At 36.0% G+C, this 25,672-nt stretch overlaps 2 protein-coding genes across 2 annotated transcripts in view; one reads left to right on the forward strand and one right to left on the reverse strand.

Moving 5' to 3' along the window:
• The window catches only part of LOC145662426 (alpha-L-fucosidase-like), a 101,108-nt gene that overhangs the window by 393 nt on the left and 75,043 nt on the right, over window positions 1-25,672 (forward strand). The gene's annotated exons all lie outside the window — the stretch shown is intronic.
• Window positions 15,807-25,672, reverse strand: part of LOC145662425 (BTB/POZ domain-containing protein 1-like) — a 39,863-nt gene continuing 29,997 nt past the window's right edge. Inside the window, exons 5-6 of the mRNA XM_081727987.1 lie at window positions 19,730-19,934; window positions 15,807-16,920 (exon numbers count right to left, since the gene is read on the reverse strand). Of these exons, the coding sequence (XP_081584113.1) occupies window positions 15,931-16,920; window positions 19,730-19,934 (1,195 nt within the window). The 3' untranslated portion in view covers window positions 15,807-15,930. The remainder of the gene's footprint in view (window positions 16,921-19,729; window positions 19,935-25,672) is intronic.

Raw genomic sequence — 25,672 nt, forward strand, 5'->3', positions numbered from 1 at the left:
TAATACCGTAGGTTAAGGAACTATCATTAATCTATCATAATACTAGATTCTATATGAAATACAAGGTCTGAAGCAGTCTTACAAGGGACATCACCCAATTGTCCGGCTCCGATTTCAATGAAATTTTTCTAGCTGATAGAGGACATATATGTATTATTTGTGATGACAGAAATTTTTGCCATGGTGCATGTTTTCTATTTTTTTAATAATTTTTAAGAGTTGTGATATGGTTATTAGAGATTACTGCAGAAGTCCCTTACTAACCTTTGTAAACGGAGCGTTAATGAGAGAACACCCATGTAGATACATATAAAGCCTAGTGGGAAGTTGTATGGTACGTGTGACCTTGACGGCAGCCATCTTGAAATCCGCCATTTTGAATTAAGGTTAAGTTTTCTAAATGGGAATAGGGTAATATGGTACATAATTTCGGGCTAGAATTTAATCAAGAAGACAATGGTGAAGCTAGTTTTGAGATACACCCATTTGGGGAAAAATTACAGGCATTTAATTGTTCACTTACTACGTGCGAAAGTCCGTTACCTCCGTTTCTAACCCGCGTATTAATAATAATAAGTGGATAAAGCTTCGGTAATACATGTTATGCCTAGAGAGAAGTGATACGGTAAGGGTATCCTTGACGGCAGCCATATTGAAATCCGCCATTTTGAATTAAAGTGAAGTTTGAAAAATGAAAACCATAGCATATGACACCTCATTTTAATAGCAAATTCCCCCCCCCCGCCCAGAAAAAGCCAATGGTATCCTTATTTTTGTTCTATAGTTAACCAGTATGAATTTAGGACTGCTTCTAATGTGCACCAAATGTCCATTATTCGATTTTTCAAATTGGCAACACTCCTAATTTTCACTGCATGTTTTAAGATTCCAACTGGCACTTTGCAATTGTTACCATGGCTCATGTTTTCTAAATTTATTACATTTTTTAAGAGTTGCTATTTGTCAGTTCGTGAATAGTGTTGGGATAAGCATCCAGCAACCTTACTGAATTTTGAAGACTTGCAATGTAATTATTTCTTTTAAACGAGAATACATGAAGAACCTACGGACCTATGTGACGTAAAGAAACACAAATGAAATAATAACAAACTGGTGTTATACGAACACAAAATTATCAGGAAATGTAGCCTGCATGTTGCGCAAACGACAAACAATAAACTATTTTTAATAAATACAACTTTAAAAGAACAGCAGCAATGATAGAAAATATCAAAGAGGCATACTATGACTGTTCCCAAAACATTGTACCATGAACATAATATGAAAATAGGTAACTTGTTTATAAAGAGGTGTAACTTAATTAAATTCCCGATCAATACTGATTATAAATCTTACAAACATGAATCATCGACAACAATTGCTAAAAAACAAATGACTTTTTTGTCTGACTAGCTAAAAAAATGCCATAGAAAATACATAAATAAATAAATATACAATAAAGAAATAAATATAAAACAAAACAAAAGATCCTTCATTTACACAACAATCGTATTTCGTTTTTCTTTTTGAAGTGAATTTTCATTTGATTTTTCGTCTCATCTACTATACAAGATACGTCTTTGGTAGTACCTGAATGCAAAGTTGAGTTGTTTCGTTATGCGATGATTCATGTCAGTGAACGAGTTTTTGAAGGACAGGTATAGGAAATAAATAATTACATGCCAAGACTTCAAAATTCAGAAAGATTGCAGGATGCTTATTCCAACACTATTCATGAACTGACAAATCGCAACTCTTAAAAATGTAATAACTTTAGAAAATATGAGCCATGGCACAATTGCAAAGTGCCAGTTGGAATCTTAAAACATGCAGTGAAAATTAGGAGTGTTGCCAATTTGAAAGATCGAATAATGGACGTTTGGTGCACATTAGAAGCAGTCCTAAATTCATACTGGTTAACTATAGAACAAAAGTAAGGATACCATTGGTTTTTTTTGAGGGGGGAATTTGCTATTAAAATGAGGTGTCACATGCTATGGTTTTCATTTTTCAAACTTCACTTTAATTCAAAATGGCAGATTTCAATATGGCTACCGTCAAGGATACCCTTACCGTATCACTTCTCTCTAGGCATAACATGTATTACCGAAGCTTTATCCACTTATTATCATTAATACGCGGGTTAGAAACGGAGGCAACGGAATTTCGCACGTAGTAAGTGAACAATTAAATGCCTGTAATTTTTCCCCAAATGGGTGTATCTCAAAACTAGCTTCACCATTGTCTTCCTGATTAAATTCTAGCCCGAAATTATGTATCATATTACCCTATTCCCATTTAGAAAACTTAACCTTAATTCAAAATGGCGGATTTCAAGATGGCTGCCGTCAAGGTCATACCTACCATACAACTTCCCACTAGGCTTTATATGTATCTACATGGGTGTTCTCTCATTAACGCTCCGTTTACAAAGGTTAGTAAGGGACTTCTGCAGTAATCTCTAATAACCATATCACAACTCTTAAAAATTATTAAAAAAATGGAAAACATGCACCATGGCAAAAATTTCTGTTATCACAAATAATACATATATGTCCTCTATCAGCTAGAAAAATTTCATTGAAATCGGAGCCGGACAATTGGGTGATATCCCTTGTTAGCTTTTTAGAAAAAATTGAGAGATAAAAGTAATTTGCTAAGGTTTTATTGACATTTTCGCTCAATTTTCGTATATGCGAAATCTTCCTCACTACATTTCCAACAAAACTGCTTGACTTAATTGGAGTTAACAATTCTTTTCAGCATTGAGTATATACGAGATTAGAACTAATACTTAACTTTTTAAAGCATTGGGGTAAAACCCTTATGCTTCCTATGCATGAGACAAACTCCAATTATTATTTATTAATTTTTACTAATTTTCAGCAACAATTTGCCATACTTAACAAAGAAAAGAATTTATATAGTTATTGTTGATTGTAAAATAACAATGATTATTAAAATAAACTGTTATAATGAAAATTTCAAATGAAACAGTAAATATCTATTCTTCGGTACTTTGTTCCCATGACGTTCGGCAGGTAATATTTAATACTAAATCTTCTGCTTTCAAAGGCTCCAACCTGTCATGTTATGTCACTGTCTTGACGTACGGTACAGCATTCATGCTATGATTTTTCATATAAACTTATGGACTGTGAGCTGTCTCTCCATACTCCTTGCTCGGTTGCTACATAAATTGATGCACCAATGATGTCTGTTTTTACTCCTAACGTCCCTTCTCCGCAATTACAGAAGAAAGACTTCTTCTAGCTCTTTACTAGTGGGTAGCGTTCCCATTATAGCCGACACGTTCCCACGTTGAATGTTGATTATATTGGTAATGGTATATTTGTAACGTCCAGTAGGCAATAATGTATGTATATACATTTAAAGAAACTAGTTCTTGCTAGCTGCTACTAAGTTAACTTTTCAGTAGGTAGAAATGGGTAGTTAGGACAGGTAATCGCAGGGGAAAGATCTCCCTTATTTGGGAAACTAACAAATTCAAAATCAAACAATGCATGGCATAGTAATTATTGGAAGTATAGATTGGGGTTTAGCGTCTCTTTCAGCATTGAGACTATATGAGACGTAATCATACACCTTAATGTGGGTCGATCTATATGAACTCCCGCCTAAAATCGAACCCAGATGTCCTGCTCCGAATTGTTTATTATTATTATTATTATTATTATTATTATTATTATTATTATTATTATTATTATTATTATTATTATTATTATTATTATTATTATTTCTTCTGGTAAGTATACAGGATGCCGGTTGAAATCAATATGTTTTCAACAAAAGACTTCCCTACAAAAAAGGAACGATATTATTCCGACCACATCATGGTGTACACTGAAAAAGGGCACTATACTGATGTTCAACAACACACTTTCCATCCTTGCAGCAAAGATGAGAATTTTACCACTGAGTTACCACGCCTAGAACCCGAAAACTCTTCCTTACAGACTAAATATCTGTCGTCACTTAATCCCATAAGCCTACATACATACGATATGTATTTTGGGTTTTGATATTCAAGTATTTTAAGAGAATTTTATTAATAATAGTGGTAATTACTTTGCAGTCCTAATTCTTATTCTATAGCCAAATTTTATCTTTTACTGACAAATCTGTATCCAAGACCTGCTTTAAATTAATTTTTCCCCCCTCTAAAATAGAATGTTGAAGATAATTTATAAATTAAATAAAACTAGATATTACACTCTTGTAACTTTATTAATCAAATTTAATTAATTTGGCGGATTTTTAAGTAGAAAAGTCCTTACATGTACTGAAAACTGTTTCTGCAAGTAGCATTTATTTATTTATTTATTTATTTTAGTAGAGAGACCGGTATGCATATTTCCGTAAATAGTTTAATTTACTTTGTAAGAAAGCTACCACAGTCTTCGAGTATTGTCACGATAATACAATGGCGTCAAGGAAGAAATTTGAGCATTCTCCAGATGCGTTTTTTTTTTTTTTTTATGTATGTGCCAATTTCAGTGAAGTATGTGCAAAAGAATACTCTGTGACAGCGTCCAGAAGAATGTGTCAGGCCTGCAGGATATATTTTGGAATGTCTATTGGTGATCAGGACAAAGAATGGGCGTTCCAGTTTACTTGCGAGTACTGCAAGAAAAACTTGGAAGGTAAGTACGTTACATGCAAATTAGGTACACTCTGGTCGTTTTGGCAACTCTTTCTCAACAGCAACTTAGCAATCGGAAATCCTTGGTCGCGGCGTAATGCACCTAAATGTGGGTGCACTACAGTAATTGCCAGGTGCTATCGGGTATCCAGAAACTCCTATCGTGTATCCAGACATTCTGTCATCAAACGCCTCTGTATCACATTGCCCGTAACTTCCTGTGCCTACACCGCTTCTGAAAACGCAGCCGTCCGCAGGAGAGAGCACTTCTTCCGAAGAGACTGATGTCGAAGAACCAGATGACCCTTACACAAGTTCTGTACGTGAGAGAAATCCATATTATCCTGTCCATTAATGATTTGTGTAGAGATCTAGGTCTGACAAAATCAAACGCTAAACTTCTGACATCTAGACTCAAGGAGTGGGATTTGTTAGATGAAAGTGTGCTAGTCACAGATCATAGGAACCGCCACTACATATTTTCAGATTTCTTCACTCGTCAAGATGGATTGTGTTTCTGTCATGATGTGTGTCAAATATCTTTGAAGCAATTGGAAGGAAACATGATCCAAGTGAGTGGCGGCTCTTCATTGACAGCTCATATAAAAGCTTCAAAACTGTCCTGTTCCATAACGTTAACAAGAATACTTCTCTTCCTGTAGCTCATTCAGTGCAACTGAAAGAGGAATACGAAAGCATCAAGATGTTGCTAGAAGCTTTGCATTATGACGAATATGGGTGGGAGGTGATCGGAGATTTCAAAATTGTAGTAATCTTGATGGGTCTTCAAAGTGGCTTCACCAAATTTCCCTGCTATCTGTGCCTTTGGGACAGCAGAGATACAACATAATGTTACACCAAGAAAAACTGGCCACCACGAACAGAGTTCACTACGGGAAAGCAGAATGTCAAGTGTAAACCGTTAGTAGATCCCAAGAAAGTGCTATCCCATTATTACACCTTAAATTAAGTCTCATGAGACAATTTGTAACTGCTCTTGATAAGGACTCAGAAGCTTTCAGGTATCTTCGAGACTTCTTTCCCAGGCTGTCCGAAGGAAAGTTCAAAGCTGTTGTTTTCGTTGAACCCAAACCAAGAAAATTAAGCAGTGTCAGGAGTTCCCAAAGATGCATAGCAATATTGAGAAAGACGCGCGGAACAGTTTGGTAGCTGTGATTTATGTCTTGGGCAGCCACATAGCTGAAAATTATGAAACTCTAATTGATACTCTGGTGACAAACTACAACAAGATGGGTTGTAAAATGTAGCTAAAGTTACACATCCTTCACCGTCATCTGGGTAAATTTAAAGACAACATGGGGACATATTCTGAGCAACAAGGAGAACACTTCCATTAGGATATTCTCAACTTGGAACAAGGCTATCGAGGAGCATATAATGAACACATGATGGAAGACTATATTTGGGGCCTCATACACAGAGAAAAATCTGTTCTCCGGACAGCGGTATATTGTACAGTCACGAATATTAATAAATGGAGGCTAAATTATCTTTTATGGCTTCAACCTCCATTTATTAATGTTCGTCACTGTATAAATATACGGTATTCTCTTGCTTACTATAGAAATCCGTACGGAGCACACGTTATCCGTGTGCTACATAGACACTGCCCTTAGATGTTACATGATGCCGTTGCAGGATGTCTGACATCTAACAGTTTTGCATATATCACATGCATATAATTACGTTACTTTCATCAGCTATATGTTATACGGTTTGGGTACAAAACCTCGCGGCCAGAACCTCGCGGCGACAACCTCGCGGACCAAAACCTCGCCACTTAAAACCTCGCGGCCCAAAATCTCGCCGGGCCGAAATCTCGCCTGGCCAATACCTCGCCGCCCAAAACCTCGCGGGACAAAATCTCGCCTGGACAAAACCCCGCCTGGTCAAAACCTCGCCGCCCAAAACGTCGCGGGCCAAAATCTCGCGGCTCCAAAATCTCGCCGGGCCAAAACCTCCCCTTGCCAAAACCTCGTCTTCAAAAACCTCGCGCCCCAAAATATCGCCATACCCAAAATCTCGCCTGACCAAAACCTCGTTGTAATGATCTCGCTACACAGAATCTCGCCTGGTCTAAATTAAGCGAGACGTAGTGTCGCCTGGGAAGAAATGTCGTCAAGATAAAACCTCTTCACGACGATTTCTTCAATGTAGAATGTTCTATATATTACTATATGTATATATTTAGTAATAACACATAATTACATTAAAATAATGGCAAGAAAAATTCTAATGCATGCTTTGGAAATCTATATACACCGTGTATATAAAAATTAAATGACTATGTTTGTTACATTATACCTCTTGAGCCATCCTACCGATCTCAGTCAAATTTTCAACATAGATGAGGTTCGAGCCTAGAATGTCTTTTATAATTTCACTTTGTCGGCACAACAAAAGGGAGGGGGAGGGGGATATATATATATATATATATATATATATATATATATATATATATATATATATATATATATATATATATATATATATATATATATATATACAGAACCGTAGCTAGAGATTTCGGCACCCGGGGCGAAGTAGAATTCGGCGCCCCTACTCTCACCACACCAAACTCTTCCTTCCTTTTTTCTTTTTACTTATAAGAAAAGAACCAGATATTGTTATACTACACTCAATTTTTATTAAGCTGCAGGCAAGATTTTGTCCCGCGAGGTTTTGGCCGGCGAGATTTTGGGCGGCGAGGTTTCGGCCGCGAGATTTTGTCCGTATCCCATGTTATACACGTGTATTTGTATGTGAGATCCTGACCGCCTACATTGTTTCATACAGAAACTACATATAGATGGAACACTAATACAGAAAGTATTATAAAATATGCGTTTTCAGTTATACGTCTGCTGTACGTTAAGTCCAAAAACTACAGGAATTACGCATGTAACCTACCTTTTTTAAGTATGCCACCTACAATTTTTTTCTCAGTGTACATGAAAGTGATCTGCATTATAGACCGAAATGTAGGAAAACAACTCATTTCTAAGTTTCTGTCGGATGTTTTTGTATCTCTGTTAGAATAGAAGTACATTCATAGCCTTTGGTTTATCTATTATTATTATTATTATTATTATTATTATTATTATTATTATTATTATTATTATTATTATTATTATTATTATTATTATTATTATTATTATTTACCTCGCCTTTGCATACGTTATAAAAGCGAGATTCAATTTAGAAAATTCCTCCTCGCTTCTCCATCCCACAAAAGCAAACTTTAACGTGAATTATTTATCATTCTTTTATTTCCTCAACATAAGCTTTCAGGGAATAATACTCACTTACCAGGAACAAAATGTGTGATACATAGTGTAATCCATATACTGTATATAAAAATGAAACTCACTACGTTTGTGATTTCATAACTCTTAAGCCACCGGACCGGTCTTGATCAAATTTTGAACATAGAGTAGGTTCAAGCTTGGAATGTTTTTTATCATTTCACTTTGACTGTGGAACTTAGGGGAGGGAGAGAGGTGGGGTTATTTAAGAATGATCGAAGATGACCGATATTAGTGTCGAATCCATAGTTTTCGGGGTCGCTGAGATGAACAGTGACACTTCCGATGCCATTTAAACCCAAATTCAGCCCTTTATGTCCAAAACGAAACATATTCTCTCCGTGCGAAGAACGGGTATTCTGCTAGAAAATAAATAAACAGTTTTAGTGTTCCTTTGTGCTTTGTCTTTTCGGTCTAGAAGAGTGTTTTCCTTTTTTTTCTTTCATGCCATGCATGGCTCTCACTCGAACAGAAGGAAATTATCACTAAAATAAAACGTTTAACATTCATGATATTTTATAATTACAGAGATTGTTAATTTCTTACCTGCCTTTAAAGGTAATACCAGGCAGGAGTGTCATTTGAGGCTGCAGAGGGGTGGAAATTGTCGTTTGATATATATATTAATCAATGGTATATTTTTTACAATATTCCTATACTTCTGCTTCACTAAAGAAGTTAAAAGTCTTTTAATTCCAATAGCCATCCAACTGTCTCATAATGGAGAATCAAAACCATAAATATGCCTATCGGCACTCGAACTGGAAACCACATGCTTTTCCAAATCACGCCTGTTATTTGTGGTAAAATAAGTTCGTATCAGGGTCGAATATCAATAAAAATTTAACTTTATGTTAAAATTCCGATGAGGGTGGAACCCTAAATATGATATAACAGTTTGTGACAGTCGCCCTTTCCAGCTTACTTCCCAGAGTGGGCGTGGGTATTGTCGTTATCCACCATGGCATATAAATACCTTATTTCAAATTTGTGGATTCAGTAACCAATATATTTCAATCAAAAATTTTTTGTAGGCTTGTGGAGAACTACATATGGTGTAGCTGTACCCAAACTATCAGTTAACTCAATATGATGTGCTTATTCCGTAGAAAATACGAAAACTCGATTTAGGAGAAGTTCAAAAATTTTGTGGCCATTCATCCAAAAACTAATTATTGGCCAAGATCACAATCTTTTGATCTACTTTTGGTCTTCCTAATTTTCTTGTTAATTGCTGACTTTAATTGCAATTAATATTAGCAATTACAAGGTTCAATTGCTCCATTGCAATTAACAATTAAACATTTTAATTCCTCCTTTGTGATTAACAATTAACAATTACACGTTTTAATTTCCTGATAACCAATTAACAATTAACTTCAGTTTAATTGCAAATTTTAGAATTGAATTCAATTGCAATTAATATTAGTTGTAGAAAGACAAACTGAAATTAATTGCACTTGAAATCAATTGCAATTAATTTGCAAAGCAATTACTTCTGATTAATTGCAATTGATTTTAATTTATTAATGCCCAACACTGGTTTATGTATTCAAAGTGTTGGCCGTTAGCATTAATACACTGGCAATGCTGCCGAACTCCTGTACGAACTACAGAGTGAACATGCCAAGTTCATTATTTCCACAGAAACGTTCCATGGCTTGTCGTTGGTCATGCGATGTACGAGGCTTTTGTCATAAACAACGTTCTTAACAGTCCTCCCATAAGTAAAACTATAGAGGAATGAGATTTGCTCTGGAGAACGTGGAGGATATTATTCAAACCCTCTTCGACTTGTCCATCGTTCGGGTAAATTTTCATTGAGAAACCCTCTAAAAAGTTGATGGTAGTGGGATAGAAATCTTGTTGGTGATAAAACCTCTCGTCCTCACAGAGGTCTTTGATGACAGGTAAAATGATATTTCTTGTATCTGCAGGTACTCTTCACTGGTAACAGAGCTGCCAAACAAGAACGACCAAATCAAACCACGACAATCAAACCCACACTACATATTCACCGCATAAGTTCACGGCTTTGTCCACTTGGATTTTTGTGCTTACAGCAGACCATTAGACTAAATTATGTCGGTTTACTGTGCCATTGAGTTTGAATGTGGACTTCTCAGACCACAAGATCATCTCTGCAAATATTTCGTCGTTGTCAAGTATGATTTGGAACCACTCGCAGTCCTCCAATCTACGATTTGGGTCGTCTCCATGCGTGCAGAAATCTTGGAATGTAAATCTTCCACTTTGCACTTGCAGTCCTCAAAATGTGACGAACACTTGTGCAGCTCACACCGATTTAGCACACGACGGGCACACTGTGTCACAGACTTCTGTGGTGAGAGAGCGAGTTGTTTTAACATAGTACAGGAGCTAGCTGAATTGTAGCAGTGACATTTCATCCAGAGCGATTTTTGTGGATATTGTGACATTACCGTCGGCTTCAAATTTATCACGAATTCAGGAACGCGTTGGTGGTTGTGTTCCAAAATTCATTCCGCCATTATCGCTACCCCTTACTGATGGTTTCGTACTTCATGTATCACCTCAAGATTACCTTCCTTTCTTCAAATGCCAGCCTTATAGCTACAGTGTTTGTGCGTAAAGTAATGAGACGGGCCACCGCGCGGCGATCCTGTCGCCAGCAGCACGCTTTCCGGCGGGGCGTTTGTGGTGGGGGTGTAAGCTAAGCAACGCGCTGGGAATCAATCGCGTCCGAACTCTGACGCAGTGAAGATCACGCCTAGCGCAAAAGCTGTTTTTGAGTTTTTGTTACGGCAAAAAACGTTAAAAAAAAAAAAGTGGAGCGTTCACTGGAACAGCACTAGGCAATTAAATTGTGCTTTTATCTGGGCAAAACCGCTACCGAGATGCTTGCCTTTATCAAGGAGGCTTACAAAGATGGTGCCCTGTCAAGGACCCTTCGTTGTGACTGCCTTCCTGGCCTGGATAGGGGTTGCAACCTTGCCGCAGCCACCGTAATACCCCGATGTGAGACAATCAGACTTTTTGTCTGTTCCCAAAACTCAAGGAAAGCCTGAAAGGTCACCATTTCGGCGATGTTTCCGTCATCTGACGGGCTGTCACAGAGTCTCTGAAAGAGGTTACGGCAGCTGAGTTCCGGGCAGACTTTGTAGCGTAGAGATCGCTGTGGCAGCGGTGTATCACGCTCAAGGATACTATTTTGAAGGATTTTAACAATATGTACCAATCGTATCAATACATTCTTTTTACCAGACCCAGTCTCATTATTTTACGGACAAATCCTGGATATTTCTTCACTCATGTCACCTATACAAACGATGAAGACGAAACCATTATCGGGATGAAATATAAAAAAACAGAAAATTAAACTACAACACTAGTAAACATAAGAAGTTTCCGTCCATGCATTTGAGAGTTACTCACAATTAAACATCGCATACACTTTTTAACCACTTCGTATATTATCTAACACTTCACAAAATATAGTAAACTTTTTGTGAAATTTGTATTAGAAAAGATAGTTAACAGCTATTTAAATATACAAATAAATATTTTACAAAAATGAAATAAATATCCCTCTCACGGCGTCTTTCCGTGTATATATTTAAATATATTTTGCTTTCTCCACACTTACTTCTAAACTCATATCATTGTAGATATTTAATAAAACTTCTGGATTTCATTCTATTGTTCTGATAGTATATTCTATCAGACTGACATCATTAGCATAAATCACAACCTGGTTAGTGCCATTCAGCTCTGGTCCTGGTTGCTATATTTAATGTTTCTTATAGCGTATTCCAGAATAAAATTGAATTATAATGGTGACAACATCATCTGATTGTTTCAGACCATACTCTACGTGAAAGCTCGTGGACACGTGTTTCCGTACTTTGGATTTCATTTAAACGCATCTTAATTAATCTAACTAGCATTTCTGGTATACTAAATTCGGTAAGAATGTAGCACAATGTTTCCCTTCTAACCGAGCCCTAGGTCTTTCTGAAATATTAAGCGCAAGAAGTAGATGTACCGGAGTATTCTATTCCCATTTCTTTTCGAATGTTTGGTAAATTGTAAATATCTGAATGATAAATGGTCAATTTTACTTAAATCTGCACTGATAATCTCCAATAATTTCATCTGCGTTTAGTGTTAATACTGCTAACAGAACGTTTGAGAGGATTTTACATAACGTTGACAAAAGCGTTGAAAAGTATTACGATCAGTTTTGTCGCCTTTCTTGCGAATTGGAAAAATAATGTATTTTTTGCATTCTTGTGACAATTCCTCCTTGTTCCAGATGAGGAAAATAAGTATATATATTGTAAAATTTTGTGTAATTTTGTTTTATATAAGGAAGAGGTAGAGCAGATAATAAAAAGAGTGTTTGGAATTGACTTTTACTATTAGTTTTATTATAAAATTTATTATATGAGTATTTGTACAAAATACTATATAATTTGGTTTTTATTTAAAAGGGTAAGTAAAAGGTAGTTTTTAACCAAGTGGTTGCAGACAGGATTTTTAACAGAGCCCCGTAGCAGGTTAAGAGGAGTGGAATTAAGGAACCAATGCTTTGTAGCAAGTAGAGGCAGGTTAAGTTGCTAACAAAGCCCTGTAGTAGGCTAAGCGGCTGAGGTTGGGATTTTTAGATAGAGTTTTGTAGCAGGCTAAGCCAGGAAATAGGATAGGTGTAGTTTTGTAGTAGATTAGAGGCTTGGGGTTAGGTTACTTTAAGAATTTTATTGCAGACTAGAGGAGGGTCATCAAAAAACTGGTCCCAAGTTGCTTTTGTTTATTTAATTTATAGGGTTTTTTGGGTGGCGGTGGCGCTGTTGCTTTGATTTTGTTTTTTGCTCCGTAGGAAGGGCTAAACGTTGTTTGCAGGTAATAGCAGGTCCCTCTGGTGGAAGATTTTTTTGCCGAACCATGTGGTGTTGTTTGTAAACATTGAAGCGTAAAACTGCTTGTTTACAACATTACATAGGATATTACAATATAGTAATGAGTTTATGTATGATTAGTTCAACGGGAATTTTGTCTACACCCGGAGGTTTGTGATTTTTAAAATTTCTTTATGATAATTTCTATTTCTGTTCGGTTAGGCTCTGAAATATACAGTTCTGCTGTATGTATGGTACTTTCACCACGAAAATTATTTTCTTGACTGCGTGTTTAGCAAATTGTCAAAGACATATTTAAATCTATTCAAAATACTATTTACGTCCGTGAGAATTCTTTCGTTTACTTTCTTCTATATGTAAGCACGAGGTTAATAATCTTTCTTAAACTATTATCTTTAAGTTCATCAACTTTAGCGTTCAAAAAGTTACGTTTTTTTTTTTTTTTTTTTTTTTGTTCTAAAAGTTTCGGAAGTTTCCGTATGATATCAATGAAATTTTGCGCATTTCAATCGTTCGTACTTTATAGGCAACATTGTTTTGCCTCTTTTCTCTTCTCTGCTAGTTCAGTGCACTCCTGGTCGAACTTTGATTTGTTCCTATGTATGATGGTCATCCAGAAAATAAGAACCGTTTACTAATACAACATGGAAACACAATATTAATTTGAAAAAAATAATAGTGTTACATACTCGAAGCTTCTCTCACTTCTCTATACAATCACCACCTTCATTTAAACATTTGCCATATCTGTCACAAGCTTCAGAATTTCCATGGTATACTCCTCGACCAGGTGGTCGCTGCATTTTCCAACTCTTCAGCACTTCCAAAACGTTTACATCCAGAAACTCTTTCAACTTAGGGTAAAAGTAGAAATGGCTAGGAGCAAGGTCCGGACTATAAGGTGGATGATCAAAAGTTGCCGATCCAAGATTGATTCAGCAATTCTTGAGTTGCAGCAGTAGTGTGAGGGCGGACATTGTCGCGAAGAAGTATAATTCCTCCAGAAAGCATTCCTCGCCTACTGTTTAGGATGGCTCGCCGTAGTTTTCTTAGGGTTTCACGATAACAATTTGCATTGCTTGTAGTGGTCTTTTGTTTTAATAAAGTCACCAGCTGGCTTAATGAACTGGCATTAGAAGAGTATAACATGGGAATTCTGAAACTCGTGAATAGATAAGACAAATATTTAAATGAAGGTGATGATTATATAGAAAAGTGAGGGAAGCATCAGAATTGTAATATAATTGTTTTTTAATAAATATTGTGTTTTTCATTTTATATAACTAAATGATCTCTATTTTCTGGATGACCCTCGTATATCGCTGAGCTCCAGTTTTTCTTTTGCTGAAATTTTAATATTATAACTAATTTTAACTCAATGATCCTTAATACTATTTCATTTCAAACTTCTAAAATCGAGAATCTATTTGACACTTCAATCTGACATTTCCTTCTTTACTGACCCTTCTCTAATTTCTTTAAATTGAAGCACTTCGTTAATAAATGTTGATTATTTCATTTTCTTGACGATAATCCCTATCTTATGACCTCCGCTTCGAAGTAGTATTCAGTATCATAGATATCTAAATGACCGAATATCAATTATGCTAGGCTATTTTTTTGTATCTACTAAAACGTGGTCAATTTCGTTATGTTGTTCCCTAATAGAATTCTATTATGGTATCGAGGTAGTTGGTCAAATGCATGTTGTATTTCTTTATGAAAACTTTCCTTTATGTCATCATCCTTATCTTCAGCTGGAGTATATACATTTAGAACAATAAATGTATCACCTACTCCTAAGAGTGATAAAAGAATTTCAATTATTAACAAATTCAACACGTTTTATTACTAACATTCTATATAAAGGAAAAGCCTTGTTCCTAATTGGTGATTTTTATTTCCTTTCCGGTCCTGTCCTTAACATCTAACATCCTGAACTTTTACAACACATCCCATATTTTTCTAATTTATTCGTTACGGTTTTTAATGCACGTGCTCTGTAAAGATTTTGTATATTCCATGTTTCAAATTTCATGTTCATTTTATTTTGCTGAAGTCGTGCCAAGTTATCAGTCCTGACTCGAGGGTTCTGTAAATGTTTCTGAACAAATTCTTTCTTTAACGAATGGAGTTGTTAGCCTCCACCAAGCCAAGATCACCCCTTGTCGTCTATCCACTGCTGCTTAGTCAATATATTCCCAGCTAATCTCTCTCTATATAGAGGGCTTCTCCTCGATCTGCAACCAAATAGTACTAAATATATATCAAATATAGAGAACTGCATAAAGATGTCTTTTCTTTTACTTCTTCTTCTGCTGCTAAATATTTTAAACTTTACTCATCTTTCATTCTCATCTACGGCTGGCTTAACTTCAGTAGGAGGTAATGGCTTCTCTGTAACAAGTAAAGTAGAATTTCGGAGATATGATTTTTAGATGAACCTTAATCTCCACAGAAGATGTGGATCATATTTTGTGGATCATCGAATATAAAACCTGACTTTAATGATGATAATGCAACTATCACATCCCTACTTTAGTTTGCGTTTAAAAAAAAAAAAAAAGCTGAATTTAACGCTTGTATAGTAGCATTGGCTCCGTTATAGCCCACTCGGCTCTAATTAGCTAAGAGATGTCAGGTGATCTTATCACCTGGTATGACATCGAAGGGGTCAATGACTCTTGATTTTGGTAGTGGTACCTTAGTTCACCCTCTAAATTTTGGGTATAGTAAATATGACAACCTTCCTTAAATTTTAGAAATCGCTCAGTTTGAAAATTCCAACCTGAATATGTTATATTAAACAATTTAGAAGTTATGCCATTTCAAACTGCATAATACAGCAGAAGTCACTACGATCTAGTGATGCCGGAAACATGTGAAGAAAGAGACATCACTACCACGTAAGTACTGAGGGATTAAGTACCAAATAATTGTTGTAGATTGCATTTACTTTTATTCGTCAAAGGTTATAGAATATTTGCGGAGAATCACATTATTATACACAGATTGGATTTTTCTGAAAGGAAACTAGGAATCACTAAATACTTTTAACTTTTTCACATACCAGTGCTGCTATCAATCCACTCCCTTCGGTGGCAATTTGCATATCTTCATCCTCATTTAGTAGGTTAAACACCATGGCATTGAACAAATCTGGATTTTCTGGTAGATTGAACCCCATGCCATTTATAAAACCTTGACCATTATTTAGTAGATTAAATCCCGTTGGTATTTCATTCTGGACGATAGATGATGTTTTTGGATAGAAACCTTGTTTGTTGATTTTTATCTCAAACTGGAATTTCTCGTGCCTTGCACAAAGTACTTTAGGTGATAATTTAAGTGGAATGATTTTGTTTCTGTGAATGATACCATTGAAGCTCGCTCTAGCAACAACTTCTTCCTTTCGCGTTCCTTTTACTTCAAGATTCTCAAAATATTTCACAAACCTTCTACTTGGAGTTCGACTTAATGCTTGTGCATTCGGATACACTTGCCCAAAGACTTGGAGACCATAAATCATGCATTTATCAGAAACTTGCAGTTTATTTTGAATATGGTCTTTCTCCTCGTAAAATTCAGAAGCGTTTTTAACGGTTTCGCGTACGACAATTAAATTTTCCAGTTCTTTTTCAAGAAAAGTTTTAACTGTTGAAGATTTAGATGGTAAGCCGCGAGGTGTGGTGTTTTTACATAAACTTGAGCACTTATAATCCATAACCGACTGTAGAAGTTCTGAAGGATGAAGCAAGAATTTGGAAACAGAGGCGCAGAGCTGTCGCGTGGACAAAGTCCGGAATCGGATGTTAACAAAGGCTTCACCAAGCACCGCCCTTTTGTTGTCTACAGTGGGGTTGAGTTCTTGACGCTGGCATTGAGCTTTTGCCCATCTATTGGCCGCCTCTATCACCTCCAACTCTGATGATACATTCAGATTATCGCGCTTCAAGATATCCAATAGCGTCGACAAAGTAATCGTTGAAAACTGAGAAGATTGCAAGATTTCACTGCCGTTTTTGCAAATAAACTAAAACAGAGGGAAATTATACTTTTAATAATCATTTAAGAAATTAAATGTTAAAACTAAATAATATTTGAATAATTGCTGTGGAGAAAAATAGAGAAAACAAAATAATTTGATCCAATAGAGTAATGTTTCCTTAAATATTATACACACTTTTTAAGGCAGTGGTTCCTAACCTAGAGGACGTGAAAAGTGAGCAAGAAGGCTACAAGCTACTGATACTATATTCGTAGTTACAAATACGAGTATTAAGTTTAGGGTTACCAACTCTGGAAAATAAAAATAAAAAAGGACACCCCCTCAAAATTCTCTATGATATAGGTCTAAATGTGAAGTATCCCATGGGAAGGGAAATGAAATATTGTGAACAAAAGTACATTAGCACCTGTATTCTGCATATCTTTAGTACATTCACTAATAAGCTCAATAGATACATTGAGCTACAAAAGAGAAACCGAAATCGGTGTTTATCATTTTATTGTATTTATTAGTAACTACCACTTCTCTAAAATTATCTAAACAGATGAACAAAAGTATATTTATCCTTACGTGACAACTTTGGATTTGGAAAATGAAATTTATTCTTTAAACTTATATTTCAACAACAGGAAGTTGCTTAAAGTAGTTCTTTTTCACTCTCAATAAATGTAAAAAAAATTCTTGAAAGTAAATTTCAAATTTTTCCTGATACAGTCCCTGTCATCTCTTTAAAATTATCTAAACAGATGAACAAAACATATTAATTGTTGGTAGATGGTGAAAGGTGATAGTTTTGGATTTACAGAGTGAAAGTAACTTTTTTAAAATCTATACTTCGAACTAGATGAAATCGCTTCGAACTACATACAAATTTTAAAAAAAAACGGTCATAGAGGGGCTGGTAAGAAGTTTGTACCGGTCACCGGCTTTAATCAAAATAACATCAACTATTTCCGGACAGGCCGGTGAAAAACTAGCCAGTTGGCAACCGTAATTAAGTTACAAATGTGTACCAAAGAAGCGTTAATTTAAATACTACACAAACTCAAAATAACTGTTGAGAAAGAAGTGCGGTTTCATTAAGACCAGGTTAACAATAATCAATAATAACAATAATAACACTGCACTACAATGGTATGCAGAAGTTTTTCTGGTAAAGATATAAATTGGATTATTATTATTATTATTATTATTATTATTATTATTATTATTATTATTATTATTATTATTATTATTATTATTATTATTATTATTATTATTATTATTGAATATTTGAGATTTCAATACTGCATTTGAAACCGCAAAAGAGGTCAGACCAATGAGCGGCAAGGAGGTGGGATGTTAAGTGTTCAGGGTTCACAACGGGAAGCACCAAGTAAACGAGATTGAAAACTACAGTTTTAAGGGGAGAGCGGAAAATTTAGGGAAGATCGATATGTCTTTTATCTATATCATATGTCATATGTCATAGATCGATATGTTACATTAGTTCACGAGTTTAACCAGCATTTTAATAAACTAGATAACCTATTTTGCTTCTTGGCACGATCAAAGCTATTGGATTCTGAATACGAGTGCAAACTGGATAATACCTGATGATGTTAACAATGAAGGGCCTTATGCAGAGTTGTTCTGACGCGTGATTAGTGACATACTAAAGAGATCGACTAACATAAGTTTCCTGCAGTAGTCAAGCCTTTAGTATGACGCTAATCATACGTCAAAATGACTCTGCATAAGGCGGGAAGAGTCTAAACTGGAGAGGAAATGTTTGCAAAACTTCACTGCCGAAGCAGAGCAACAAGGAGATATTATTAGACTTTTAAAATTTATCTAACAGTTTAACTTCGGAATTTCTCTTCCAAATATTGTCATAATGTTGCGAATGTTTTCGACGATTGGAATTAACGTTGTCAGTTGTGAGCGCAGCTTCTTTAAGTGAAAGCTAGTTAAGAGAGTTCCTTAAAATCTCATACGATCCAGGATAACTAACTTGGCAATTTTGTCAATTTAAAGAGAATTGACAGATGGATTTAATTTTGATTATGTCAGTTCAGAGTTTACTGCTCAGATAGCATGTAAAATTCATTAAACTTTACGTTTATAAGTACAGTATAAAGATACTTTGGCACAACCAAAAAAGTAAATAGGCCTAAATGCATTTAATTGGCTGCATTCACCGACTTTCACCTTAACTAATAATTAATTTAACTAGTTAAGGCTGTGAGCGGAGAGGGGTAATCCACAATTTTTGAATGCCACAAAATTACAATTCGCGGCCGATAAGCCAAGAAACGCATCTGATAGGCATATATTTAGAAGATATTTAAACCAAAAATATGCAGTAACATAGCAAAAAATGAAAAATAATATGGTATTTACACATTAACTCCAAGGAAACAATATATAGTCATTTTGGCGCGATCGACCTTACATAAATGTAACAATATATTATTACTTCGTAATCAACAGGTTAAATATTAAAAGCTTCTATTCGAAAATGTTCATATTACGTACATTTTTACAGTATATGTAATATGCTAGGTATTTTCATTTTCTGTTTAGACCAGCTTAAAACTTTGGATCGTATTCGTATTATATTTAGAGTTGCCAACTGGCCGGAATTTTTGTCAGCTGAACTATATATTTCAAGGTTTAAAATACAATTATTCTTCATGTGTTTTGAGAATTCTGAGCTGGTGTCGATAATTATATGTAATCATAGTTGACAACCCTAACTATATTCTAGATTGTACTATTCTATACTCAGTCCAATACTGTATTTACGATATTTGAAACTAAAACAGAGATTTTAAAAAAAATGGTTCCTTACTGAAATTAATTGTTCTTGAAGCATGGGCAATCCGTCAGCCAGTTTTGAATCTAAAATTGACCAAATGTTGTCACAGGTTAAATGTGATGTCAAGTATTTGATTGCATAGTTCCTGATGTAAAACAATTCATAATTCTTAGCGAACTGAAGGACGTCCACCGCCTGATTCCACGTTTCTAACTCGCATCTTCCCCCATACATAATTCTGTAATGACATGAATACACTATAGGTAGCAATTCTGCAAAGTAACTGAAATAACACAATTATGTATTATCACAGATTTTTTTTTTTTGTTTCTTAATTGATCAAATGGGGCGGATGGCCATTAGGGATTAAAATTTTCGGGACTTTCCCCCAGTGGCGGATCTAGAAAGTAAAAACTTGAGGGCAAGCCAGAACCCAGACTATGATAGGTATACCATGAGTTTACTATAAACTTTCAAAAATATAAATAATAGTTTAAAATATTTTTGTCACAAAAAACTGGGGCCTAGGCTCCCCTGGCTCCGGGCTATATTCGCCACTGCTTCCCCTAGGAAGACATGGAAATCATATGTGGCACGTTCAGAGCACACCCCATCAAGAAGTCGCGGTCGGAAAGAAGGATTGCCGCCGTCGACGGTGGCGGGCCGCCGGATGATCTACTTGTTCAAAGTTGCCGACCTTCTGCCGAGGCGGCAAGCGGTCGAAAATCGTAAAATAAAATGCCCTTTGCCGACTCTTTTCCCACCGTCGAGTAGGCAAAACAGTCGGAAAGGCCTCTTTCCGACCCTCTGCCGACTCCTTATGCCGGCCTCTTTTCGACGGCGGAGCCGGCGCATTTAATGCTCATTTCCGGCTGTTTGCCGACTGCTCGGCAAGGCAACTATTAGTCGCGGTCGAAAATCACGCGGAAAGACGCCGGTGTCCGGCGACGGCAATCCGACCGCGGCATCTGGTCGGCATGGATAAATTCTCCGACTATAGGCGGCAGGAACCTGATGGGGCAGCGCAATGAAGTTCAATTGCTACCGTTGAGACTAAAAGACAGTATGGAACGCTTGAAGAATGCATGGACAGGCTAACACTTGTCTTTTACACCATAAGAATAACCATATTATGAAGTGAATCCGTACTGTTAATGAGACAAAATTAGTAATAACTAGGGCCCGGATAATTATGTACTAAAAACAATGAAAATATGTACATATATATGCACATAAAATCTCAAAAATATGTAATGAAACCCTTCCAAAATAGCAAAATATGTAAAACGAAAATACCAGCATTTTTCATTACGTTTTCTATATTTAATGTGGTAAATACAACATTTATTCAATTACAGTGTTTACTACCTGTTACTTTTCCAGCATGATCTCCGCAACACTAAGAAACAGAATGAGTTTCAAATTTACAGTCAGAAAACTTATCTTGTTATCGCGTATAGAAGAGTTTCTATGCACTAAATGGTCAGTTCATTTCACACAAAGTATTGCTGCATATTTATACTTTCAGAAATCATCCAAAGATCGTTCAACTGTACATTACGGGAGAATTCTAGAACACTAGAACCTGTACAACGGATACTAACCTAACCTAACCTAACCTCTCTAATTAACCTTATTTAACCTTATTTAGGATGGAATTTTTACGAAAATTTTGTTTATGTCATTGTACTTCTAATGGGCACCCAGCATTACAGAACTTTCCCGTACATTACACACTCAAAACATTTTAGTAAAGAATATCGTGAAGAACAAACCTTCTCAATTAGTCTTTTCACTATTTCAACAGACGATCTCCGTAACTGTAAGGAAAGAAAATGTGTTTCAAATTTTCAAACACCAAACCTCTCCTGTTATCACGCAACAGAATTTTGTATTGACTAAACTATCGTTCAACATCACACGAAGTAATTGGTGCATACTTAAACTTGCACAAATCAAAAGGTGTGTATTCAATAGCCACGACATCGCATTTAGCTTCACTTAACACTCCACTAGTAGCACAGATTGTTTTATAGCCTGCATTTTTCTCCAAAACGAAAGCTATCTTCTTATTCAATGCATCCCCTACCGGTCCTTTCACACCTACCAGAGAAGCAACTGTTGAGCGAACGATTTCAAGATTGTCTAAAAGGCTACATGATGATTTCTCCAAGGATTCAATAGTACTACTGAGACACGAATTGGTCTCAATGTAGGCAATATCATACTTCAACTTCCCGTTATCAAATATTTGTTTCGCTATTTCTATGGAAGATGCATCTTCAGAGTCAAAATGTTGTAACACTTGTTTTACTGCACCAATGTTCGTAGCATAGTAACACACAGCATCAATCCAGCTTCCCCACCTCGTTAATACCGGCTGAGGAGGAAGAGGTAGTTCAGGGAACAGTTCTTTAAATTTCTCAACTCTGCTGGGAGCCTTCAAAAATACCTTCTTTGTAGTTGAAAGTAATGCATCCACATGTGAAAATCTAGAACGAACAGATTCTTCAACACGATGAAAAGCGTGGGCAAGACAAGTTAGATGTAACATCTTCGAATACAATACTTGCAAAGCTTCTGCAGCTTTGCACATGTACGGTGCTGCATCAGTCACTAGAAGGAAAACATTGTTATGCTTGATACCATCAGGCCACAATAGTCCCATAGCATCATTAAAGAGTTTTGCAATCGCTTGATGGTTGCATCGCGGCAACAAATCACTAGTTAACAGGATAGGCTTGCTGACTTCATTATCTTTCAACAAACCTATTACAACATTACCAACATGTTGCCCCTCTACATCAGTTCTTTCGTCAATTGACACCCAAATAGGACCATCACCGATTTCCACACGAATAGCGTTCATTGGTTCCACATATAAATCACGCACGTAATGCTTTCTGATTGTAGATTCATCTGGAGTTGTTTCGTTGCATAAATTCACGAAGTACTGTATTGCTTAGTTTCCAAATAGAGATATCAGCATTCCAAATAGAGATACTAGCAACTGCTTTTGTGGTTTAGGTTTCGAAGCTCGGGTCTGATGACGTGATGTGGATATGTGTTTCACAACTTGGGAACGTTGAGCGCGTGAGACACCCTTCTCGCAAACCTGGCAATAAAGTACTTTTCTATCGGTGGAAAAATGCTCAAACTCTTCCGTGAAATGCGGATTTGCTAACAGCACAGGAGATTAAATATTCGATAAAACTAGCTCACACTTTCCCTGCGGCCATGCGTTGTAGCGGCAGGCGCTTCACTTTTGTCAATCAAGAGTTCAGTGTTACCAATTGCGTGAATGTAAAGTTCCCCGTCTGATTTAATATTTTTCGCCAATGGAAAATATTAGTGGGGCGAGTTTGCGACAACAACACGATGGACAATCATAAAACCGCGTCGCGATAGTAATTCTATTGAATTATTAATCTCACGTAAAGATGTGAGCGCTACTACCGCGACCGAGAGTGTACGATTGCTAATCAAATCAGGTTGTGTCCAACTCTCCCTACCAATCCGCCAAGCTACGCTTCAATACTATTTTAATAGGATGTAACGCAGTGAAACAATAAATAAATAAATAAATAAAAATTAAAAAGTAAGCACTTTAAATTCAAAGAGAGGTGAGTGTTTTCTTCTTTTCAAAATCTATTGTTAAACTGTTTTTGTATGAAAAATCCCAATAAAACATGAAAATATCAAGAAATGTGTAAAATTATGTGCTCATGAGTAAAATATGTAATTATATGTACAGAAGTGTAAAATATGCAAATATATGTACTTTCAAATAGGTGTTTTTAGGCACTATGGGTCACAAATGGCATTATTACACTGATTTGGTATAAAAATATAACCCCTACAAAAATATGTAATTAAATAATTATCCGGGCCCTAGTAATAACAAATAATATGAGATCGTCAATAATTTTTAGTGGCCTCTCAATTCAACCCCTGAAAATTTGATCAGCAGAAACCGAAAATGTTTAAGTAACGTTAATAGTGGCGGCTCTAGATTTTACAAACAGGTATAGTTGGAAAATAATTACCGAAAATATTACTTGATTAATATTTAAAATTATAGCTATGAAAAGTAATTGATTGAATCAAAAATTAAGGAGATGCTCTGCAATGAGCTTAAACTTGAGCAAGTGGTTAATGGCAGGGCTTACTTATCGTAATTCATCAACTTCTTGAATCTAGATCGAATCGAGAAACGGTGATTGACTTGACCATCATAAGCTCCTGCAATTATAAGTAGCATCCGGTTCGTATACAGACTATTTTAAAGAAGTCAGTTTATCAATGGAGTAATTTGTATGAATTTGAGTGCGTGACAATAATGCCAAACAGTTGCTATTAGTGATGAAGCGTGATCATATTTTGATGATTTCAGTGGTCACACAGCCATATACCATTCTCCATAAGAAGGAACCATTTTCAGACCTCGTTTGGAAATGCAAAGAAAATTTTTAGAGTTGCGTGGTGTGGCTGTTTTTACCTTATATCCAGGGATGTAATGGAGGGTATACGCGGGTATACGGCGTATACCCACCTCTAAGTTTTGGAAACTATCGTATAGCCACCTAAAATTTAGGAAGTACTTGGGTATGCGCTACATTCGATTCATAGTATACTGACTTAATTAAAAAAAAAAAAAAACTACTTTTCATGTACTGTATTTCAAAACAAAAAAATTCACTGAAAAGCTAGTCATCAGGCTGTGGTCGCGAATGATGTCTAGATTTAAAAAAAAAAATGTTTGCGTTTTCGGGATGTGGGAATCGAGTTTTCTGAGAATTCCTTCTATAATGAAAAACATGACTCTGAATTGGTCATTTTTCCTCAAGATGTCACATGCGCTGTCCTTACCTTCTGAAAGTTGACCTCTGGTACCATAATAAAATAAAGCCAAGCTGTTTCTAAATGCTTTTCTTGGAAACTTAGAATTTTTTTTGTTTCTAAAGATCAATGGGAAATAGAGTTGAGTGGTGAGGAGGGTAGGAAAGACCTAGCGTATGAGCATGCCACATCAGAGTAGGGCGTACATCCAGATGGTGACATTGAAGTTGTTCTGTTTTGACATAGCAATGACCACAGTTTTCACGCCCTCTTTGATCCAAATTGCTGTTTCTAAATGCTTTTCTTGGAAACTTAGAATTTTTTTTGTTTCTAAAGATCAATGGGAAATAGAGTTGAGTGGTGAGGAGGGTAGGAAAGACCTAGCGTATGAGCATGCCACATCAGAGTAGGGCGTACATCCAGATGGTGACATTGAAGTTGTTCTGTTTTGACATAGCAATGACCACAGTTTTCACGCCCTCTTTGATCCAAATTGAAAGTCTACCTATTGGATACAATTTGAGCAACGCAATACGGGATGGAACCAGTTTCTTTCCAATCGTGTAAAGAGGTTCTGAAGAAACGAGTCTTTATTTTAGTTCAACGGGTAAGAGGAAATTAAATGAATATATTTGCGCCAAGAAATCGTCGGCCCTCACAAAAATAACCTAACAACGTGACCTATCGTCGGTCTAGTTGAAGCTTTCACCGCCGTTCCCAATACCATGAAATACAACAGCGAACTTCGGATTAGTACTGCTCTGCTCATTTTTAGCCGCTATTGGTATCAAAGAAAGTGGCGATTGATTTTCAAAATACTCAGCAGCTACTACTAGCAGAAGATTTTCCGCAACCAACTAGACAAAACAATAACAATAACAAAAAGGAGGGGTACAAATAAACATTTTTCCTTGTTGTTTCGTTTTCGTTCAGACAGAAAATATTTTAAGAAAATTTAACAGGAGGAGGTGGAAAACAAAAGTCAGGAAAGATCTAGCGTATGAGCATAGAGCCGTCACTTGTAGTAGCCGAACTTCATTTGCTTAGTAGTGTTCAAACTCTTTTTGGGTTGATGAATTAAGTGTTGCTTTGCAATTTGCAAGAGATTCAAAAAGATGTTAGAAAATTGGTTAAAAA

This window comes from Thermobia domestica, chromosome 10 (genome assembly GCF_964235325.1).
Source record: "Thermobia domestica chromosome 10, izTheDome1.hap1.1, whole genome shotgun sequence".
NCBI classification, from domain to species: domain Eukaryota; kingdom Metazoa; phylum Arthropoda; class Insecta; order Zygentoma; family Lepismatidae; genus Thermobia; species Thermobia domestica.